Source organism: Watersipora subatra, chromosome 7 (genome assembly GCF_963576615.1).
Source record: "Watersipora subatra chromosome 7, tzWatSuba1.1, whole genome shotgun sequence".
NCBI lineage: Eukaryota > Metazoa > Bryozoa > Gymnolaemata > Cheilostomatida > Watersiporidae > Watersipora > Watersipora subatra.
The window spans coordinates 54,376,152-54,396,445 of record NC_088714.1 but is presented as its reverse complement, the minus strand read 5'-3'; the positions used below and the strand labels follow the sequence as shown (position 1 = coordinate 54,396,445).

At 36.6% G+C, this 20,294-nt stretch overlaps 1 protein-coding gene across 1 annotated transcript; it reads left to right on the top strand.

Moving 5' to 3' along the window:
• The first annotated feature begins 294 nt into the window (after window positions 1-294).
• Window positions 295-19,006, top strand: LOC137400900 (uncharacterized). The gene is made up of 14 exons (XM_068087241.1): window positions 295-324; window positions 1,006-1,160; window positions 3,783-3,953; window positions 5,111-5,190; window positions 5,708-5,896; window positions 6,760-6,883; window positions 7,036-7,205; window positions 11,384-11,509; window positions 11,662-11,802; window positions 12,296-12,427; window positions 13,988-14,288; window positions 15,676-15,991; window positions 17,569-17,712; window positions 18,526-19,006. Exons 1-14 carry the CDS (start codon window positions 295-297, stop codon window positions 18,802-18,804), a joined length of 2,358 nt encoding a protein of 785 aa, XP_067943342.1. The 3' UTR covers window positions 18,805-19,006.
• Window positions 19,007-20,294: the final 1,288 nt, after the last annotated feature.

The window sequence follows — 20,294 nt, the reverse complement described above, 5'->3', positions numbered from 1 at the left end:
TTATCCGTTATCGTGACACTGGTAGAAAGATTGTCATGGTTTGCACCATATACCTGACTATAGTATCTATGAAGAATGACGCAAGAGATTAAATGGTACATTAGGCAGCCATTTCTACTAATCTGGCCTTAGTCCAGAGCGTCATGCTTTGTGAACTGACCTGACATCCCTCTCACTCTCGTAAGCAGAATTCAACAGGCTAGACAACCAGAATTCTTTCTCTTCGGTTCACGAGATGTCTAAGACTTGTATGAGAATGTATTTTAAACTGATTGTAATGATGCTCTTGGTAGAATGGGTGACAAGCCAAATCACAAGATCGACGTTTGTAAGTATCGATTTATTTCTATTATTAGATCCCACTTTGGGATTCCATGTGAGTCTGCTAGTCTGTTTAAACGCTATAAATTATGACATTTTACGGCAGATTTCACTCATATGTGTATATTTTATATTTCAACTAAAGTTTATAATTATATGCTCTATTTTTCTGCTAGGTAATTAAGGTAATTTGGTTTAAAAACTCTGTCTGGTTCCAGAGAACCAGACTCTTAAACACCATCCTTCCTATCTGATTGACAATTAAAGAAATCGTAGGCATCGTCATTAATTGCTTTTTGTGTTAGATGACTAGAGAATTCTGGTCTTTTATCATATTGTTCAATGGCACTGTTCTTTCTGAAATTTTCACTAGCGGAAGGGGACTTCTTGCGCTGAATCTCCTGTTTTATTAAATGCACAATCGATTAAATGTTGACAGATTGCAACATAAATACAAGATTTTCTTACAAAAAAAGCTAAAGTCTATTCCTCAAAATATCTACTCAGTCATCCATTTTCATAGCATGTTAATCATACCAGGATTTTAAATATGGAAATAAATAATTTTGTACTACAAATGAACAAATAATACATATTTATACTGGCTCTATTTATAGAGAAAGGTCTGAACTTGTCTGTGTAAATGAGATTTTCAATTAAAACCTTACAAACTATTTGTTTTAGCAAAACCAATTGTGTGAGACGAGACGACCAGCCGGATGCACTGATGAACGTCCTACAGACTGCGCCGATGAAAATATTCAACTCTGGTTACCTCAGGCTATCCAGGGAGCTCAAGGGGCATGCAGCAGATGTTACTACTGTAAATCTCCAACCACGTAAGCAAAAGTCAAGTCTAACATAACACAAATGAGTAGCCGTATTTTGGCAAGTGTGTGGAATTGCTAAACCGTATGAGTGAAGAGTATTTAGTATAATCTTGGTATTATTTCTCTTATTTATTTCCTTTTTAGGAAATTGCATTATTATGTTTTTTAAACTAGGGCCTATTGCATAAACCAGCACTAGGGTAGTCTAGTTTATTTAGGCCTTCAGAAAAATACTCTAATGTATTGGTGCAATGTTACTGCATGACTTTTATCATTGATGAAGCATATGAAACCACTTTGTCAAAAGATAATGGATTGATTGAGTCATATAAATAATGTTACTTGTTTATTTATTTGTGAGTTATCTGATTGTCAATGATAACATTCGGTGTTGTTAAGGAAAATTCAAACAAAACGGGTAACTCTGACCAGTACTGTATAAGAAAATGTCACAAAAATATCTAAGATGGGCGGAATTGTAAACATTGGTGTTCATAGATCTCAACACAGCATTACTCGTCTTTTTCAAAAAAGTCTTTGTTGTCCATGTGACATGGCATGTCTTTCATAATGTTATATTTCATATGCGACACTGTCTGCCTCTTTCAGTAGTGTGTTTCCTGTGTGACATAGCACTTCTCTGGCGAATTTATGCTTGTCATTGGGCATAAATGTCTTTTGCGATATTATGGTTGCTTCATCACTTAGCATACCTCTTGTGATATTATATTTTTTGTGTAATATGACACCTTTTCTGCAATGTCTTAGATGGTGATTAGGAACCAGGCCTTTTGTGCCACAAGAAAAATATGTTAAATGTTCTAATTGAACTCAGTACCTGCATGTGAATATACATGATGTATGCCAAATACATGATGTACTCAATAATTGCTGCCTTGGGAGCTTTTATCATTAATTTGTAACACAGTTTTAATCAAACCCTAGGAGTTTGGTGAGTTAGTCTCAGGGGTTCAGTGAAGGTGCTTCAAAGCCAACAGCAGAAGTCACACTGATTTGCAAAGTCATATATTTATAAGAATATGTGTAATTTGTTGTGAGCTCATGCATAGTATTGGTTTTGTTCTATGAACACAGTAATGTTAATGCACAGTTCATTTTGTGCACCAGTAAACTATTTACCTGTCTTTAATGCGAAAAAAATATCATTTTATTTTTCAATAAAGAAAGGTCTGGTGAAAGTACACATGACGCTGGGTCAGTACGACTAACAGGGTTAAAACTCACTGCTCTAATGACTTCCTTTGTGGAGTTTTGGAATAAAAAACCTACTAAAAACAAAATCAATCTCAAACTACATTTTAATTATTAAATTTTAAAATTAATAGTTTACAGTGAAGCGAATCCTTGATGCTATACAATTCTATTTATTACTGCAGCAGTTTGGTAAGATATCAGCTAGTGCCACCATAATGATTCACAATAAATGCTTCATTTAGTAACCTGCTCCAGCATGTCGGATTTATCACAGCTCAGACAGTAAATATGTTTCGGAACATTAGTTAGAGTAACTAAGGCTACTAAAACAAATATACCCGCTTGTGACAACTTTGCAAATTGGTGTGTGACTAAGCGATAGCTTTATTTCATTCATATGAAAGGGATAGTCAATCAGCCTTCACCGGTAATTGTGTTGTAAGGAATTTTGACTACTTGGTGCAAACTGGCACCATGAGTTGATTCATCTGAAGATGTGTATTTGCACTTGAATGAATGAGGAAGGTTTCCGTTTAAATTCATTTTATCTTTTGATGACTGACTTACCTTTACATGTAGGATAGGTTTTATTTTTGGAAGAAAGGAATAGATGACAACATACAGTATACTCTAGGTACCTATGATAGCAACAAGTTAGCTAGGTTACCCTAGGATTACCTAGGGTAACCTAGGTTACCCTAGGTAGCTATGATAGCGACAAGTTCAATGCTAGAGCTGAGACATCTGTATTTCAGACGGAAATCATAAACCAGTAGCACCTTGACAGTAAGTGTGCTAGAAGAAATCACCAGCTGTAATAACTCTATGTACAGTTATTGTGGATTGCTTGTGGGCAGTGTATTGGTGCAGTTGTTAGAATGGATGTCTAGCATGCTAATAGTCTCAAGTTTAAATCTTGTAAAAAACATTCTTTTTTCCGATCTCCAACCATGTCTTCGGGTGGATGCAGCCCGGACCAGAGCTCTGGCAGTCTAGTGTGCTGTGAGAGACTGCCACGTGTAATAACTACAGTAACTGCACAATTATTCCAAAATATGGCTAAGCGGTTGATTTGGTGCACGCGGTATAGTGTTGATATCCCAAGCTGAAAGGCGTGATTATGAATTTCAGTAAAAGCAGTCTTTTTAACCTCTAAGCGTGGCTTCGGAGCAGTCAGACCCGACTTTTATTACCGTAAAAATCAGTAAGATTTTATAACGATAAAAGGTTTAAAAATGGTTGCAATAGAGAAATTTGAAATAATGTTCTTGAAACACCTCAACCTTGCTCACAATGAACCACAGTTCAGCATGTGTGTTCTTCAGTATTCCATCGTTTCCTTGCTTTCAAAATTTGCCCAATTATTCAGCTATAAACTTATAATTATTATTTGTAATTCATCTGTTGCGGTTGCAGTGTAGTTGAAAAAGAGGCTTGTCCCTACAGTATATGCCCAGTTATCTCTCCACTCTGCAATAAAGTACAGCCTGTGATAATAGTGCAAGGTGACAGAAGATGTCGAGGATGCTCTGAGTGTGTCTCGTATAACAACTGTCCTCAACAAGATTGTCCAGAGAGAATAGCAGGGTAAGATTAACAAAATGGGACATGGTGACACGTGTTTGGCATGCTAAATCTAGTACAAGGACATTTATATCGTACATTTTATAGTTGTCAAGTAAAATCAACTTCCTAGAGAACAATTCTAGCCAACTTTTTGGATAATGGCTATGTCAAACAATTCAATATTTTATTCTAATGTATTTAAGAAAGTTCTAAAATTCTGAGTAAAATTGAATGGTCTCTTTTAATAGGCATGAAGTGCTAAAGTTTTTCTCTAAAATTATGTAGAAAAATAAGTGTTTATATAATTTCTATATAGAAAAACACCAATATCTTATCGCTACCACAAAATGGTGATTGAACTTTACTCAAATCTTTGGTATTTTGATTTTTCCATTATGCTCATTTTTCAACATAATACATTTAAACTAATTTTCTTACAAAGATGGCTTGCTTTAATTCCATTTAATGTACCAGGTGAGACATGCTTAATACATGTCTTTAAACCAAGTCTTCACCACTTTCTTATTAAACCAAGTACATTCGTGTTGCACATAACCACTAATTTTTACAAGTTAAAAATATCTTAGCAGTTACTCAGCTCGGCCTGTTGCAGTTTTAGAAGCTAAACATATTTACATGAAGTTCAAAACTGGAGAAAAGTTGAAAGCATTTACATGCATGTAGTTTAAAACAGAAAAAAAGGTTCTGTGTGGTTTTCCAAAATATCTCCTTTTAAACACTTTGGCAAACATTTGTTTTTTGACAATTTGTAAAGATAGGGTCATTTACCAGATATTTGGAGGCAAAAGGCTCAAAATGCAAAACTTTATGCTTATGAGTAAGTAATAAAAGGTTTACTGCTTTGGTAAACAAAAGACCAGCCTTAACATGGTTTTCACATTGCTTCACTACTAATGTCTTTGATGAGGAGTACACAAACTTGCAAAAAAAGTTCCTAAGGCTAACTTTCATAAAAATGATAGCACATAATTTTATCATGCTCGACAATTTGACGCTTAGTATTTAATATTAAGCTTTAGAGGTCACTTTAATGTCAATTTAAGGCAGCGCATAGCAACCATTTACAAAGAAGATTTTATTATTCGGGAAGAAAAAAAGTAACAGGTTGATGTCCTATGTTAGTGAATCATAATAGTCTAAAATTGTTTTTCTTGCAGCTGTGATGTGTATGGTCCCAACTACCAGTATATAAATGGAGAGCTATGTCCAGCCTGTAGAGTGTGCAACAGATATAAAGGTAGGAATTTTCTCTAAGTTCTTAGTACTTTTAGAACTAGAAGTTTGCCGTCAGAACTTTGCTAGATCTTTGCTAGAACAACCTTACTTGTTAAATACAAGTAAAGCTACCAGTCGAATTCGGACTAGAAGTGGTTGTCTGTTAATATCAAGGGTACCTTTACTCTCAAAGTCTCTTTCCTTAACTTGGTGGTAAAAGTCTTTCTGATTTATGCCCCAAGTTTATTAACTAGCAGTTAGTCTGAGAACACTTGTATTTTCTATCAGATAGTCCAAAGGTGGGGTTTAAGAAAATGTTTCTTAGGAACCAAAGTTTTAAAACAAGATATTTTACAGGATCTACCATGAACCTTTACGGCTCCACTTAGAACCAGCCACTTTGTTTGACTATAAAATACATGTTGACAAATACATATATACGATACAGTCAAGAGTGTACACATACAATCGAGTGTCTAGGCTGAGGCTTTTCATCGCTTTGCCTTCTTGGTGCCAAATGGCCTCCTTATATATGGGAGAAGTTCCATCTTCCTTTTGCGGGGCCAGCCAGTTTACTCAGCGCCGACCACGTAGCCGATCAGCCCTCTCAACACTATTCGGTGGCCGGCTGGTTATGTTCTTGCTCAGCCCGGTCCTTCTTTCACTCAGCCAGGTAGAGCTGGGCCATCTGTCTTTCAGTCCGGTTGGACCAAGCCGTCTTCTTGCTAGTTGGCTAGCGCTCCGCCCGGCGGGTGTGCCAATTTGTTGATCAGCTCGAGGGGCGGCTAGTGTGCTCCACAATATTTTTAGTGGTCTGGAAAAAGGCACAGAGCATTTGTATGTGAAGTTTGGATGGCGTCTGCCAACAAATGTGGAAATCCATTGCGTCTACTTAGACTAACCGGCAGATGCAATGACAACATTGGATTCTTCTTAATATAAATAAGAGCAAAATGAAATGCAATATAGCCTTAGTTTGCATCTAGAGCAATGAATAACGAGTAAATATTGTTTTGATATCAAGTTTTTGACCTATACTTCTTGACCCTAGCAAAATCCTATTGAAGATAAACTGTAAGTTAGGAGTATCAACACGACAAAGTCTCTTTATAAAAGAAGTCAAAAAACAAGCATATAGCTTATGTAACTGCAATATCAAAAAGGTTATCACTACTTTGGCTCAGTCTAGCCGGTCGAATATGCCATGTTTTGTGTGACTATGTAAAACTGTTAGAGTCTAGCCTTAGATCACAAAAAGGCAAAAGCCGGACCGATGGGACGTAGTTGTGATTTCTTGCACACTAAAGATCTGCTGTCTTAGTTAATGAACCTTATGAATATTCAATCAGGTAAGAGATAAACGACAGAAAACTCTATGATGATCAGGCAGATCACACACAAAAAAAATGCTGTCAAGTTTTAGGAGAAACCATAGATTTTACCAACGAATATATATTAAGTAAAATATGGAGAATGGAAAATTCTTACTTATACCGAGTAAATAGTTCATTTTGCCAGTTCGAGTTGTATTTAGATCTTGCTAGCTAACTCTTAGCCTTAGCAACTATTGAGAGATGTTATTATTCTGCAGCAGACCAACCGAGGCCAGTATCCACTCCTCTTCCATGCCCTGAGTATAATGAGACCGCATGCCCTCTAGTGGATAAGTGTGCTCGATACCAGGACAGATATGTGTCAATGGGAGAGAACCGAGAGTATGTCTATTGCAGATCCTAAATATGATATATATACATGTATATATACATTTAGACATTCTTTGATATGTAGAGAGTGATGTCTTTTGAGATTTGAGTTTAAAACTCAAATGTGTCTTCAAATAAATAAATATGGGCTCTCATTTTTACAGATGCCAAGTGTGTCCAGAATGCTTAGAGTGGAAGGACCCAAATGAGAACATTCCGGAATACACTATTGGCATGGAGACAGCCATGTGTGAAAGTGCAACTGATTGTCCATCCCTTGGTAACTGCCAAATAGAGATGATCTACAAGAGAGAGAATGGAACAACGTGCAGAGGTAAGTTTAGAGACAAATCGCCTAAAATCAGAGATTTGGGTTTCTGCGCAGACATATAATTGTAATGATCTCTCCTGATTTTCTAGGCATCTATAACCTTTTTAAAATGGAGTCATCACTAATAGCATTTGTTTCTAGGTCTGTAAAAGTGAATTCTGCCACTTATTATTGCACTTTTAATAGTAAGCAATGCTTTTAAAAGATTTTAGGAAAAATTGCCAGATGCACTCGGTTAGTAGGGCCTACTATAGCTCAAAACCTCTGAGAAATCCTGTTTATTATTAATACATAAGTATATTATATTTATTATAGATTTTTCATGAAAATAATGTTAATGTTAAAAAAAATTGTCAGAGATTTGCTTTAATTAATGATATATTTGCAGATATGAGCACTACCACTGTTATAGCTATTAATATCTCAACTATTATGTTATATTATTTGAGCAAAGTAGTTCATCTTTTCACTTGTACTTATAACTATTGTGCTGGGTGAGGCAAATACACAGTGCTACAGAGTTATCTTCTCATCTAGCTTCACAGTAAAACTACCCATTAATATCAAAGGCAACCAAAAAGCCTGTGCATGCTGCTTGCATTAAGGTCAAGTTTTGTCCTAGAAATAAGTCTGAGTTATGTTCTAAAAATAAGGCTAAGCTTTGTCCTAAAACTAAGGCTAAGCTTTGTCCTAAAAATAAGGCTATGTTTCGTCCTAAAAATAAGACTGGGCTCTGTCCTAAAAATAAAACTAAGAACTTACTAAAAATAAGGTTAAGTTCTGTCCTAAAAATAAGGCTAAGTTCTATTCAAGAAATAAGGCTAAGCACTTACTAGAAATAAGGCTAAGTTACGTTCTAGAAATAAGGTGGTTCTGTCCTAGAAATAAGGCTAAAAACTTCCTAGAAATATGTGAGACCAAGTTCAAAATGAAAGCCGAACAAATTGAGTTCATTTTTAATAGCCACCAGCTATTATCGCTCTGTGCATAATTATGTTTGGTTAATCGCTCTTATGGTGACTTACTAGTTGACATTTTAATTTGATTTTTCTTGGATGGAGCTGATAAACACTTATATAATGTAATGAAACAAGCTAGACTGATATGCTCATAAGGAGAGTCACACATCCTAATTGTGTTCCAATCTGGTTCAACAACAGTTAATACCTGTTTCAAACAGGAAAGACTGAGATACGATTTGTTGACAACCTACAGTCAACGCTTAGTAGATAAAAAATCCAATAAATTTTTTAGCACAGTCTAAGCGAACTGAATGGGTGCCTGGATGGATTTGGCACCCTGGATGGGTGCCAAATCATTTAGGGCCCAAAGGGCCCTAAATGATTTGGGAGATGTATGTATGGGATATGCCTCAAAACTTTTGGATTCAAATGCAAGTAATTAACCAAGTTAACCAAGTCATACAAGCCTCTTAGGCAGTGGTTCTTAACCTTTTTTGCCCCATTCCCCTTTTCCAAAACTAAAGACAGAAATTCCCCCTCTCCCAACTCCTTCAAATAATGCACTGCAACTAGATAGTGAACTTTATTTACATATATAACTTATATACACACATATATATACATGTATATATGCATTTATTACAGTCATATTTACATGGAATATTAAAAATGAATGTATGTTGAAACTCAATACATCTATCATTGTAAGACAGTCAGCAGACTAGTGCGATTTCTGTGTTTGTTTGGAGCTGACCAGAATTTTGATGTTAGGAGTTGTTGTAGATAGGACACACCGTAGGTCAGTTTCTACTTCCAGACGGTTTCTAGATTTGCTCTTTATGGTTAGCATTGCTGAAAATGCTGACTAGCAAAGATATGTGGAAGCAAATGGTATGAGCATCTTGAAAGCGTCCAGGCTTATGTTGGGATACAATCTTTGGGCCTGAACCCAAAAGTGCTCTATTGATAGCTCTTTGAAGTCATCTTTTAATGCAGAGTTGTTTGTCAGCTCCAAAAACTCCTCCTGAAGCTGTTTCGGAATCTCGTGGACATTGTGCCGGAAAGGGTCTCGGGTCAGGCTCATGAATTGCTCTGTCCTAGGATCTAACTTTGGAAAATATCTCTCAAACTCTGCTATCAAACTGTTCAAGTGATGCTTTATGTCGATTAGCAAAGAAGCGGAAGGAACTTTCTTGTCAACTAATGAATGCAGAACTGGAAATGAAACTCTTACACTCTCAGTAGCCAGTCTTTCCACCCAGTGTTGAGCTTGTCCTTGAGTGCATTGATACTATCAGTTACATTCAACACATTTCTGTCTCTACCTTGCATCGTTGTGTTCACTTCATTGATTGAACCAAATATGTCAACCAGGTAAGCAAGACATTGATGGAAGCCTTCCACCTGCATTGAAACCAGTAGTTTGGGTTTGTTATGAGTTTTCAAGAACTCATTGACCTCTGCTCATAAATTGAAGAAACGCCGAAGCATGTTACCCTTTGATAACCATCGAACTTCGGTGTGGAACAATAGTGATGAGTGCACAGCATCCATATCTTTGCATAACTTGTGGAAGAGACGTGTTTGCAAGGCAGAGCCTTTGATAAAGTTTACTACTTTAATCACTGAAGAAAGGTGTTCCTGCAATCCTTTGGGAAGAGTTTTTGCTGCTAGCACTTGTCTGTGAATGAAGCAATGGGTACTCACCACTAAAGGATTTTTTTCTTTTACCAACTGTTCAAATCCAGCACGACAGCCAAGCATGGCTGAAGCACCATCAGTGCAAACTCCAATTAGTTTGCCCCAGTCCAGATGTTCTTTGCTGAAGAAGTCGGAAACCTGGTTCATAACATCAGCAGCTGTGGTGGTCTCTGCTAGAGGACTGCAGAACAGAAATTCTTCCTCAATTGTCTCTCTGTGTACATAGCGTGCAAACACCATCAGCTGTGTAATGCTAGCAACATCAGTAGACTCATCAAGTTGAATGGCGAACATGGGAGATGAATTGATCTTTTCAATTACTTGCCTCTTTATGTCCGTAGACATATCGAACCTCGATTTCACTGTGTTGTCTGAGAGGGATAAATCAGCTATCTTTTGAGCGGCTGTGTCTCCGAGAATAATCTTAGTACACTCCAGCAGACAAGGTTTAACTTATGTTTCACCAATGGTGTGTGGCTTCTTATCTTTAGCGATACGGTAAGACAGAGCTTAGGATGCCTCAGTAATGGCCTGTGCCTGGATATGAAAGCTGCAAGTGGAATCCAGTTTGCCCGCTTGAGTTCTCTCTCTTTATCTTCAAAGAACGGCTCTGATTTATCCTTGTGTTCTGTGTGTTTATTCCTTAAGTGTTGCTTAAGTTGATGTGGTTTTATGGAGTTGTTAGCGAGCACTTTCATGCACAAAACACATTGTGGTACTTCGATGCCGCTTTTAATCATACAAGTGAATCCATAGTTAAGGTAAGAATCATCACATGTTTGTCTTTTTGTCTTTGACATTTCTAACACCTACAATATGGGATATGCAATCAAAATATTTGAATACGTTCAACATCTACATGAGCAAAACATCATACATATGTTAGGCTACAGAGCAAATTGTCAAAATGTTATACGTTTATGCAAACCAAATCGGTAACTGAACAATTAATATTGCAGGTATGTATATGCATGTAGTGTAGCAATCCTTACCTTTTCCACAGTTTTAGATCTTGGCTTTGTTGAAACTACTGAAATTCATTCACTCCTCGCTGCCCTTTATATAAGAAAAATTGGTGCCACGGAAATTCCCTTTAGCAAACTGCCAAATTCCCCCCTAAAATCCCAAAATTCCCCCCTGGTTAAAAACCACTGCTCTTAGGAATGTGTATTCCTCAACAACGCATTCCTAAAAAACACTAAGATTAGTATCACTGTTATTGATTAATATTTAAAGTTTGCTGGGCACAATAACTGACTGCTTGTTGTTGGAAGATTTGTCTGGAAGTTGGTAGTTGAAATGGTGATATTGAATAATCTGTGGGTCTTTTTTAATTGGTAAAGGAGTTATTGCATCGATTGCACATCAGTGAAGGTTACATTTAGCAGACAACTTCAACCTCCTGAATACCCCAATCAATAACACATACATGTTGATCCTAATTCAGAAATATTTATTTAAAACATATTTTAACCAACTTTCCATCTTGATTACAAGTTAACAAGTTTTACACTTTAGATTGTGATAGGTGCAGAAGACAGGAAGTAGATATAGGAAGTGATGTTACTACCACAGAAGCTCCTTTGCAGTCGTGTCCAGATCTAACTAATTGCTTTTCTCAAGAAGCGTGCGACAGTGAGATTGGTATGTTACCGTTTAATAAGGGTTTTATTTCACTCATCTGATTGGTTGAAAATCTACAGCAAATGCATTAACTATGTATCAAAATATTGCCAACAAATCGTTGCCTTATCACCAAGATGTAGAAATTTTATTGCTCGTAAATGATTTTGCAGTGAACAGAACAGTCCGTATAGTAACTGATCAAGTCTGTCCTTGGTGCACATCTTGTGGAAACCAAGAAACGAGTTGTCCAGTCAAACGCTGTCCAGGTTACTGGTGCAGCAGAACAGCAGTATTCACACAGACATTTGAAGGCAAGTACACTGAAATGTAGCAGAACCCTGTAACAGGAGCTGTATAGTATATTTTAGAAAATAATTTTCTGTTTGAAGTAAAATTGTTGCCAACAAAGTAATAAAGTAAACAAAAAACTGAAAAAAGAAGACAATTCTTCAATTGGCTCATAGCAACAAAAAACAGCAATGCTGAATGATATGCGCTTTGCAATAATTGATTTTGTGAAGTAAGGTGAACCCCACTCACAATTAGCAAAAGGTTTTTTTGATATTTTCCGTTTTTCAACTGTTTGAGTTGTAATCTAAAATGTCCTAGAACAATCTAGAGTATTTTTGTCTAACCCTTATGCACAGATTTCTCTAATTACTACAGAAAAAACCTAAAAATTAAAGTTCTTTGCATTTCTGTTAAATTTGTTCACTTAAAAATGCATGAATGACAATTGATACTGCTTGCACACTGTCACATTCATATAAGAATAAAAGTGAAAACAGGTGACATGTTTTGCAGGTGAGCTCTGTGAGGTATGTGTCTGCACGGATAGCAACCAGGATTGCTCTGCTTTGAACTGCCCTCCGGTAACTTGTGAAGCAACTACCATTAGTACGGTTGTTATTGGAGACCACCTTTGTGAATGTCCAGGTATGTAGAAACATTTTAACTTTATTATCCCAGATCAATTTTGTTTGAAACAAATTAGACATTGAGACATAAAACAAAACCCAAAAATGGGAAAGTAAGTTTTGTGTATTGAAAGAAAAAGCTTTTTTTGCATAACTCTGTTCCATAGTGTAGATTGGCAAGGTGTTGGTGTCTGGTATAAAGTAAGGTGGTTTGCTGAAAAAGGAGGAATGTTATGGATAGTCACGTTTAGAGCTACCTATGTTAGATTAACCTAAAAATTAATTATTAAAATGAAAACATGATTAAATGAAAGAAAAATATCTACTAGCTCAGTATTAATTATTCTTTTCTTTATTGGCGAATGATTTCCCGAGTTCGCGGCAAAAGATTTTACCACTATTCTGACCATGTTATGTGAAGCCAGTGCATAGTGTGAAGATAGTTGTTGCACCTTTAAATGGCATGGACAAATAATTAGTTTAAATTCTGGAATGACTCTGATCTTGTATTGTTAACTAGGTTGAAGGTTGATTTGCAACAAAGTTCACATTTCAGTTATTTGATATCAAAAGATTCACCATGTCTTACTCTGCTGTGTTGTAGGTGCAAAATATGTGGGAAGGTGATCACAAGCACTTAAAAGCTCAGAAGCGAACAGCTAATCGCAGCCATCACGAAAACGCCGTAGTTTGGATTTCCTTTATTTCGACGACGTACTCAACTTGAAGTGGTTATTGTTTTGACACGTGATGTAATCACATGAAATGAAAGACCAATAAAAGACTTAATATAAAACGTTTCGTAGCACTAGTTTATGACAAACACTTCGGGTTTTACTGGAAAGTCCTTATCAAATATAGATGCTCGCGACTTGACAGTTTCGCTTCAGTTTGGTCAAATCGTCTAGTCGTAATCTGATCATGTGGCCCATACTTCCTGCCAAATATCGCAAACAATTTCTGCAACATTTTTCGACTATCGCAAGTGACCAACAGGCTCCTCATGTTTATCAGATGATGATATGCACTCCTCCGAGCTAAGGTTAAAATATTAAACTAATTTTCACGGTAGGCTTTAAGATATTAGTGCTGAAAGTGACAGCATTACAATGATGATGAAATAGGCGTGTAAGGACAATAGACATGGTATTATTGAATGCGTGAGGTAAATTTGTGAAAATATTTCGACGAATGAGGTTGCATCAAAGTTTAAACAGAAGCCATCGTGTTCAACTACATCCCATTTGAGCCGTTTTGGAAAGGGATTCCAACCTACGGCGTTTTCGTGATGGCTGCGATTAGCTGTTCGTTTTTGAGCTTTTAAGAGCTTGCAGTCACATTTCCACATATTTTGTACCTACAATACAGCAGAGTAAGATATGGTAAATCTTTTGATACCAAATAACTGTAATGTGAATTTTGTTGCAAGTCAGCCTTTAAGGGTTTGCAAGATTAAGGCTGCCCCAACAGGAATATATAAAGCTAAAATGATGAGTGACAATTAAAAACTCCCAGAGACAAACAGCCCACAAAACTGCCTATGAATCATGATTTGCTTTACCTAAACTACTTCTTTTAGTGTGTGAAACAGCGCAAAGGGCTGAGGTAGACGGCGGTTCAGATAGAGCCCTACCAGATGTAAGAAATAATGAGAGATCAGGCTTTACAGAGCGACCCTCAACTGCAGCTGCCATGTCTACCGAGGCCGTAACTACAACAGCTGCAACAACGACAACAACCACAATGCCAACAACCAGTGTCGACCCAATACCTGATTGTACCACTTTGGTGACTGGCATGGTGTGCCCACAGATAGACTGTGGTCTGGTTTCAAAAGATGTTATCACTGTTGATGGTACAGATTGCTACAACTGTCAGAGGTAATTCAGACGCATCTTGAGTCAATATTAGATTAGGGGTAAAACTGACTGGAGCTGTTCAGAGTAAAAAAACTATAAACAATTTAAAAATATCATCTTACCAAAAGGTTTACTTGGACATATCTTTTGAGCGAATCCCTCATCATATCATTCATTTAATAAGACCAACAGGGAGAAAGTTATAAAGTTTTTACAAGGTTTATTTCCTGTTGAATTAATTCAAAGCTTTTTCTCTGTTAGTGAGAGTAAATGATCCATTTTCATGTTTCTTAAGCTAGAACCTTTTAAGATTTTAGTGTAACAATTTTAGAATTTTTTGTAATTGTGCCCACTTGAAACTGCGCTAAACTGTAATTCAAATAATTACGGTTCAGTACTGTTTAACTCAACTTTAAAGTAGACAAATATCAAATTATCGCCATATACAAAATTACTATTTTCTGTTAGTGGAGCCTGAATAGGATATTCCTCTTTAAAACAAGTCAACAACACCCTCTCTATTTAAGGAAACCCTCATATGCAGAAAGAAACCTTTCTCATTTAAAAAATCCTCATACATAAAAAGAAACATTTTCAACTCAACGAAACCCTCAAATATAAAAAGAAACCTTCTCTATTTATAAAAATGTCTTTATTTATAGAAGCCGTCATATATAAAAATATATCTCTATTTAAGTATTATATATTCCTGTACAATTAAGTATGTGCTAGAAGTTCAGGCTTATTTATTAAAACATTTTTACAAGATGTTGCCACGTTAGTTTGAGCAGAAAGAACTATATTTATGACAACGCCCATCATGGGGCTAGGTCCACTAGAGTACTAATGTAGCATTACACAAAGTTAGTTGTATTAGTTAATGAGGCTATTCGAGTACAATACAGTCAGGTTTACTTCTTACAAGTGTTCTGGCTTTTATTACTCTAACCAAAGGCATTTTAGGAATTTCATAGTTCACTCTAACTCGAGTACAGCCCTCCTGCTGATAATTGTTCTTCCCTATTAGTTCGTACAAAAAATTACGACAGTAACAAAAAGACTTACATCAAACCAAGAATGACTAATTTGATTGTTTGACATTTTCCATATTCCGTAATGTCTTATGTCAACTTATCTTGTTATAGCTTGTCTGTCATTGATATGTCCAACTTAGTTTGCCATGAGATTCCTATTTCAGCCAACTTTTCTATACTAGGTTTTAATTTTTCTACCAGTGGACCTAATGGCTAGGGAGTTGTCGTTTCCTTCAAAGGCAGCTTTATAATCAAAGTTGTAGATCTTTATACTTTAATATTTTCTTTTTACTCTGTGCTATTTTACTAGGTGCATTTATCATATGTTTTTCCTTTTAGCAATAGACATAAACAGTGATGTGAATATTTCATAGATGTGTGACCGATGTTCCATCCCTAAATGAATGCCCTTCGCTGAGCTGTCCAGCAGTACAGTGTGGAGACAGCGAAGACATCGCTGGAGGCAGAAGGTACAGAGAAACAGCAAGTTATACAGTAAATGGACAAGTATGTGTGGGCTGTGAGGTCTGTCTGAACTGTCCAGTAGCAGACTGTCCAGAAAGGCTGGACCCAAGATGTGAGCGGTATACTCGAAGGACGGATAGTAGAGGATGTGTCATCTGTCCCTACTGCGAGCTGTGGAGCAGTGAACTAGCGCCCCCTATATATGGCAGGACTGGATTTTTGCAGGTTTTTAAGCTTCATAATTCAATTGTCTGTTGTTTTATTAAATACCAAAGATATATTTGTTAAGTAAATGTACTTTTCACTACGATAAGGATGCCACGGTCACGTCTGCTTGCTGAAGTAAATTACTCAAGTTGGGAACAAGTGGTACCGCATGGTGGAGTTACCTCATCAATAGTACTTATGCTTTTGTATCTGTGAATGCTTTTATCGCTTTTCAACACAAAATGTATTCAACGTTGTTAGTTTGTAAAAAGAATATCATGTTTATTCTTTCAACTTAATTACAAAAAAAACTAAAAACCTATTTCTCAAACCTTACACAACCATTTTTATAACAGCTTTACCATAACAAGCTTTTAATAGTTCAAACCAGTACTTTTATGCCTATTAGTACCCTGGCAGTCTTTTGTGTTGTGAGAGATCACTAGATGTGCTGATAAAGCACATATAATAGGTATGGGCACAATTATTCAGGAATGACACGAGGCCATTGATTAGTGCAGGTGGCAGTGTTGAAATTTTGAAAAATCGCCGCTTCGGTAGCAGAAAAGGTCTAATTTTATCTTTGAAATCTAGATTGTTGGTACAGCAAATAGGCACTTACACTGTAAGGTTTCGATAGGAAATCGCATTTACTATGACAAGTTCAGACTATATTGTTACAGATAGAGCCAAAATCACATTTACTAGCATCCTGACAGTACGGAGCTCAATGAAAAACTGTCAGGTGTAATAACTATGTGCACAATTATTCCTAAATGTGGCAAGGCGGTCAATTGGTGCTGGTGATAGAGTGTTGGTCTGCCAAGGTACAAGTTGTGATTTCAAATCTTATTAAAAGAATTTTTTTTCTAACTTCCAACCATGGCTTCAGACGGATGAATGCGGCTCTTATTATAGCAAAGATGATAAAAACTATTTTTACTATAATAAGAGCCGTATACGTTCGTCAGTTCATAGCCATGCTTACAGATTAGGAAAAAGGTTCTTTCGACAGGATTAGAACTTACATCTTGGTAGACCAACACTCTATCACCCGCACCAATTGACCTCCTTGCCACATTTAGGAATAATTATACACATAGTTATTACACCTGACTGTTTCTCATTGTGCATCGTACTACCAGAATGCTAGTAAATAGGTATTCTAGCTCTATCTGTAACAAAATAGTCTGAGCTTGTAAGAGTAAATGAGATTTCCTATACAATATAAGTAACTATTTGCTGTACCAACAATCTAGATTTCAAAGTTAAAATTAAACTTTTTCTGCTACCGAAGTGTCGATCTTTCAAATTTTCAAACCGAAGGTCACTATTGAAGCCTCCAGAAACATGATTTTTTTCACACAAAAAAGCTAACCCACAGCTTATAGGTTACTATATTTCATTTGATCACAGGCGTCTATTGTTTAAATTCGTAGTGTGGCAACTTTTGGAAGTTGGCTATTCATCAAAGCATTGGCAAGCTATTATTACACTCTATGGCTGCATTTTAAGAAGTTATATGCATTCCCTTAACAAAGTCTTTAACAATTTCCAAACATCTGAAGGTATCTATGGAGGTGTTATGGTTGTAGAGCATATCAACTAGCGAATGCGTGACATCACATGGTAACTTCAGTAACTCCTTCCCCGGATTACTTACCAACACTTGCACCTACAACACTCCATTGTCCGATCAAAAGCAAATTTGGATATTCAGCAGTGCTGGTCTAATGCAGGTACGTTGCAGGTCCACACCATATCACAGTATTTTGTCGTTAATCTACACTAAATCGTCTTTGGTAACATTGTTCACTTCATCCCAAACACATCTGCGTTAACTAGTCCATGGTGTAGTGTTCTCACAATACAATGCAGTCGCTGAAATAGTGAATTACTAGTCTCACAGCTACTATCACGGAGGTAAATGTACATTGAGCAACCCACAGCAGCCAACCACCATTGTTGAAGTGCAAATTGCAGAGCCAATCAAGTAAAATAGCAGGAACAGGAAATTTTGACAGCTTCGATGTTTACCGACATATCTGCGTCGCCTCATCGTGCCATCGGTCTATGGTACCCATAGACAACGAATAATTGTCGAGATAACACTGATGTACTACTGCCTTACAGTGTGTACCAGTTTGTAGTTACAATGTTTTAGACATACTTCTACATCTAAATAAATTAAATGATTACTAGTGTACTAGCTAATAACATGGGGTCGACCCTCTGGCTTTTCCAGCAAAAATCGCTTTTTTCATTGAGTTTTTCAACTGCCAAATCACATCAATAGAGGGCATAAAGGAGTATAACCTTTACATTTCAAGGTCAAATAGAGCTTGGCCTATTTCAGACTTTTCATCAAGGGCTCTGCATAACATTACAAAAATGTCTACAAAAAATTTAGACTTGAATAAAAAATACATAATTATGACTCAGGTTTTTTAAATTGTAAAAAATTTCCCAAACTATTTTATGTGAAATTGTGAAACAAGCAACTGTTTGCAAATTCACGATAAAACTCATCGTATCTGAAACTTGTGTTTCAGGATGTCAGCAGCGACCTTTGCGTATCCTACTACTACTCAGCCCGGCCACTCATCATGAGACAGTGCAACGTAGAGAACCTCAACATGATCTGGTCCCTCGAAAAGCACAACAGGTTTCCACAGTTCTTCCAAATTCGCCACCCGAGGCTGGATCTCTGCATCGACATCGGCGAGCGTTTACTCGACGGAAGCGCAGCAGTTGCGCTAGAGCCTTGCGAAGAACTCGTGAGGATTGGCGAGAGATGGAGTGGACAATGGTGGAAGTTTGAAGAATTCTAACAACAGCCTACAGTTGCTCACTAAGATAGAGATCTTTATTGTTTTTTAGTATTATTTGCACTCTACCGCATTCACACAATATAATTAATTGCAGCGATTATAATCATTACAATTAAAGCCTTATGAGTAGAGCTCAGGAAGTGCTAGTGTGTTCTGATGAAATAAGAAAAACATTGACATTAATTGAGCCACAGAGCTCAGATACAAAATACTATATTACATGTACTTATCATTTAGTGACTTTTTATATAAAATAAAAGCTTTAGGAAAAAATTACAACAAAACCATGTTTTATTATTAGAGTTGACAGCCCAGATAAGTGTTTTCAATGTTGCCCGTTTTGTGATTCATTTTTTAACAGATAATATGAATACTTTTGGTGCTGACTGATAGAATTAGTGATGGAACAGTCAGCTGTAAGAACAATTAGAACTTGAGGTCAATTTTGGAAAAGGTAATGAATAGCCTGGTATATGGCGGCTCAACTACCAGAAAGACTGAGCAGAGGTATCAGAGCAAGTATTGTTGAAAACAACAAGAAATAGGAAGTGGTGAAGAACTGTGATCACCCACGTCTTCACAGGACATGGCCCTTGGGGAGAGAATTAATAGCCAGCCAAAACTATACAGAAAAATAAATGAATGTGTAATTGCGCCATCAAAACCATGTTATAATTAACAACCCGCTATTTGTCAACTGACTGGAAACTACTTCCACTCAGCACAGATGTATCACTGGTACATATGTATGTACGTACGTATAAATTGTTATGGGCATATAAGTAATCATCAACAAAAAAGGTGTTCTTCGTTACATGTCAAAACGGAAATGAAAAGACAGAAATCAGGAATTATTGAGAGAGTTGAGCAAAAGTGTTGTAAAAGTTGGTAATCTAATAGTATTGTGGAGGAGTCGGAATAGTGAGTAGAAGGTTGTAGTAACAGAAAGTTCATAAACTGAAATCTATGATGATGGATGTAGTATGTTTGTGTCACGGAATGTAAAACGATGCTTGTCGTATGTGTGGAAGGATAAATATAAATATTCTGGGCATAGTATATGCAGGACTTTGAAACCTGTAACACGGGTTGAGCAAGTCTGGGATAAGACAATATGTTCAAAGATTTTATGATGATGCTCACAGGTACAGTTAACTTACAACGGAACTTCTGTAGCAGATGATAAAATGTCTCGCAGAAAGCAAACAGCAAGATTGTGAAATCTGATCAGAGCTCAACCTCGAACATCCTCTAGTTTTGTTAGGAATTCTGTTCTGAGAAAGCTACTTGCAAGGTTGTTGCCAATTTAGTTTTTTAGTTTCTTTGACTTCAAAGACTTTCTCAAGTGTGTGAGCCAGGGCAAGTGTGTGAGCAGGTGCAAGATTTTACAAATCTTACACAACGTTCTTGTTCATAACTAAAATTGAACCCTCTTTATACAAAAAGTCGGTTGCTTATTACATAACACCGTATTACCAATTATCTTTTTA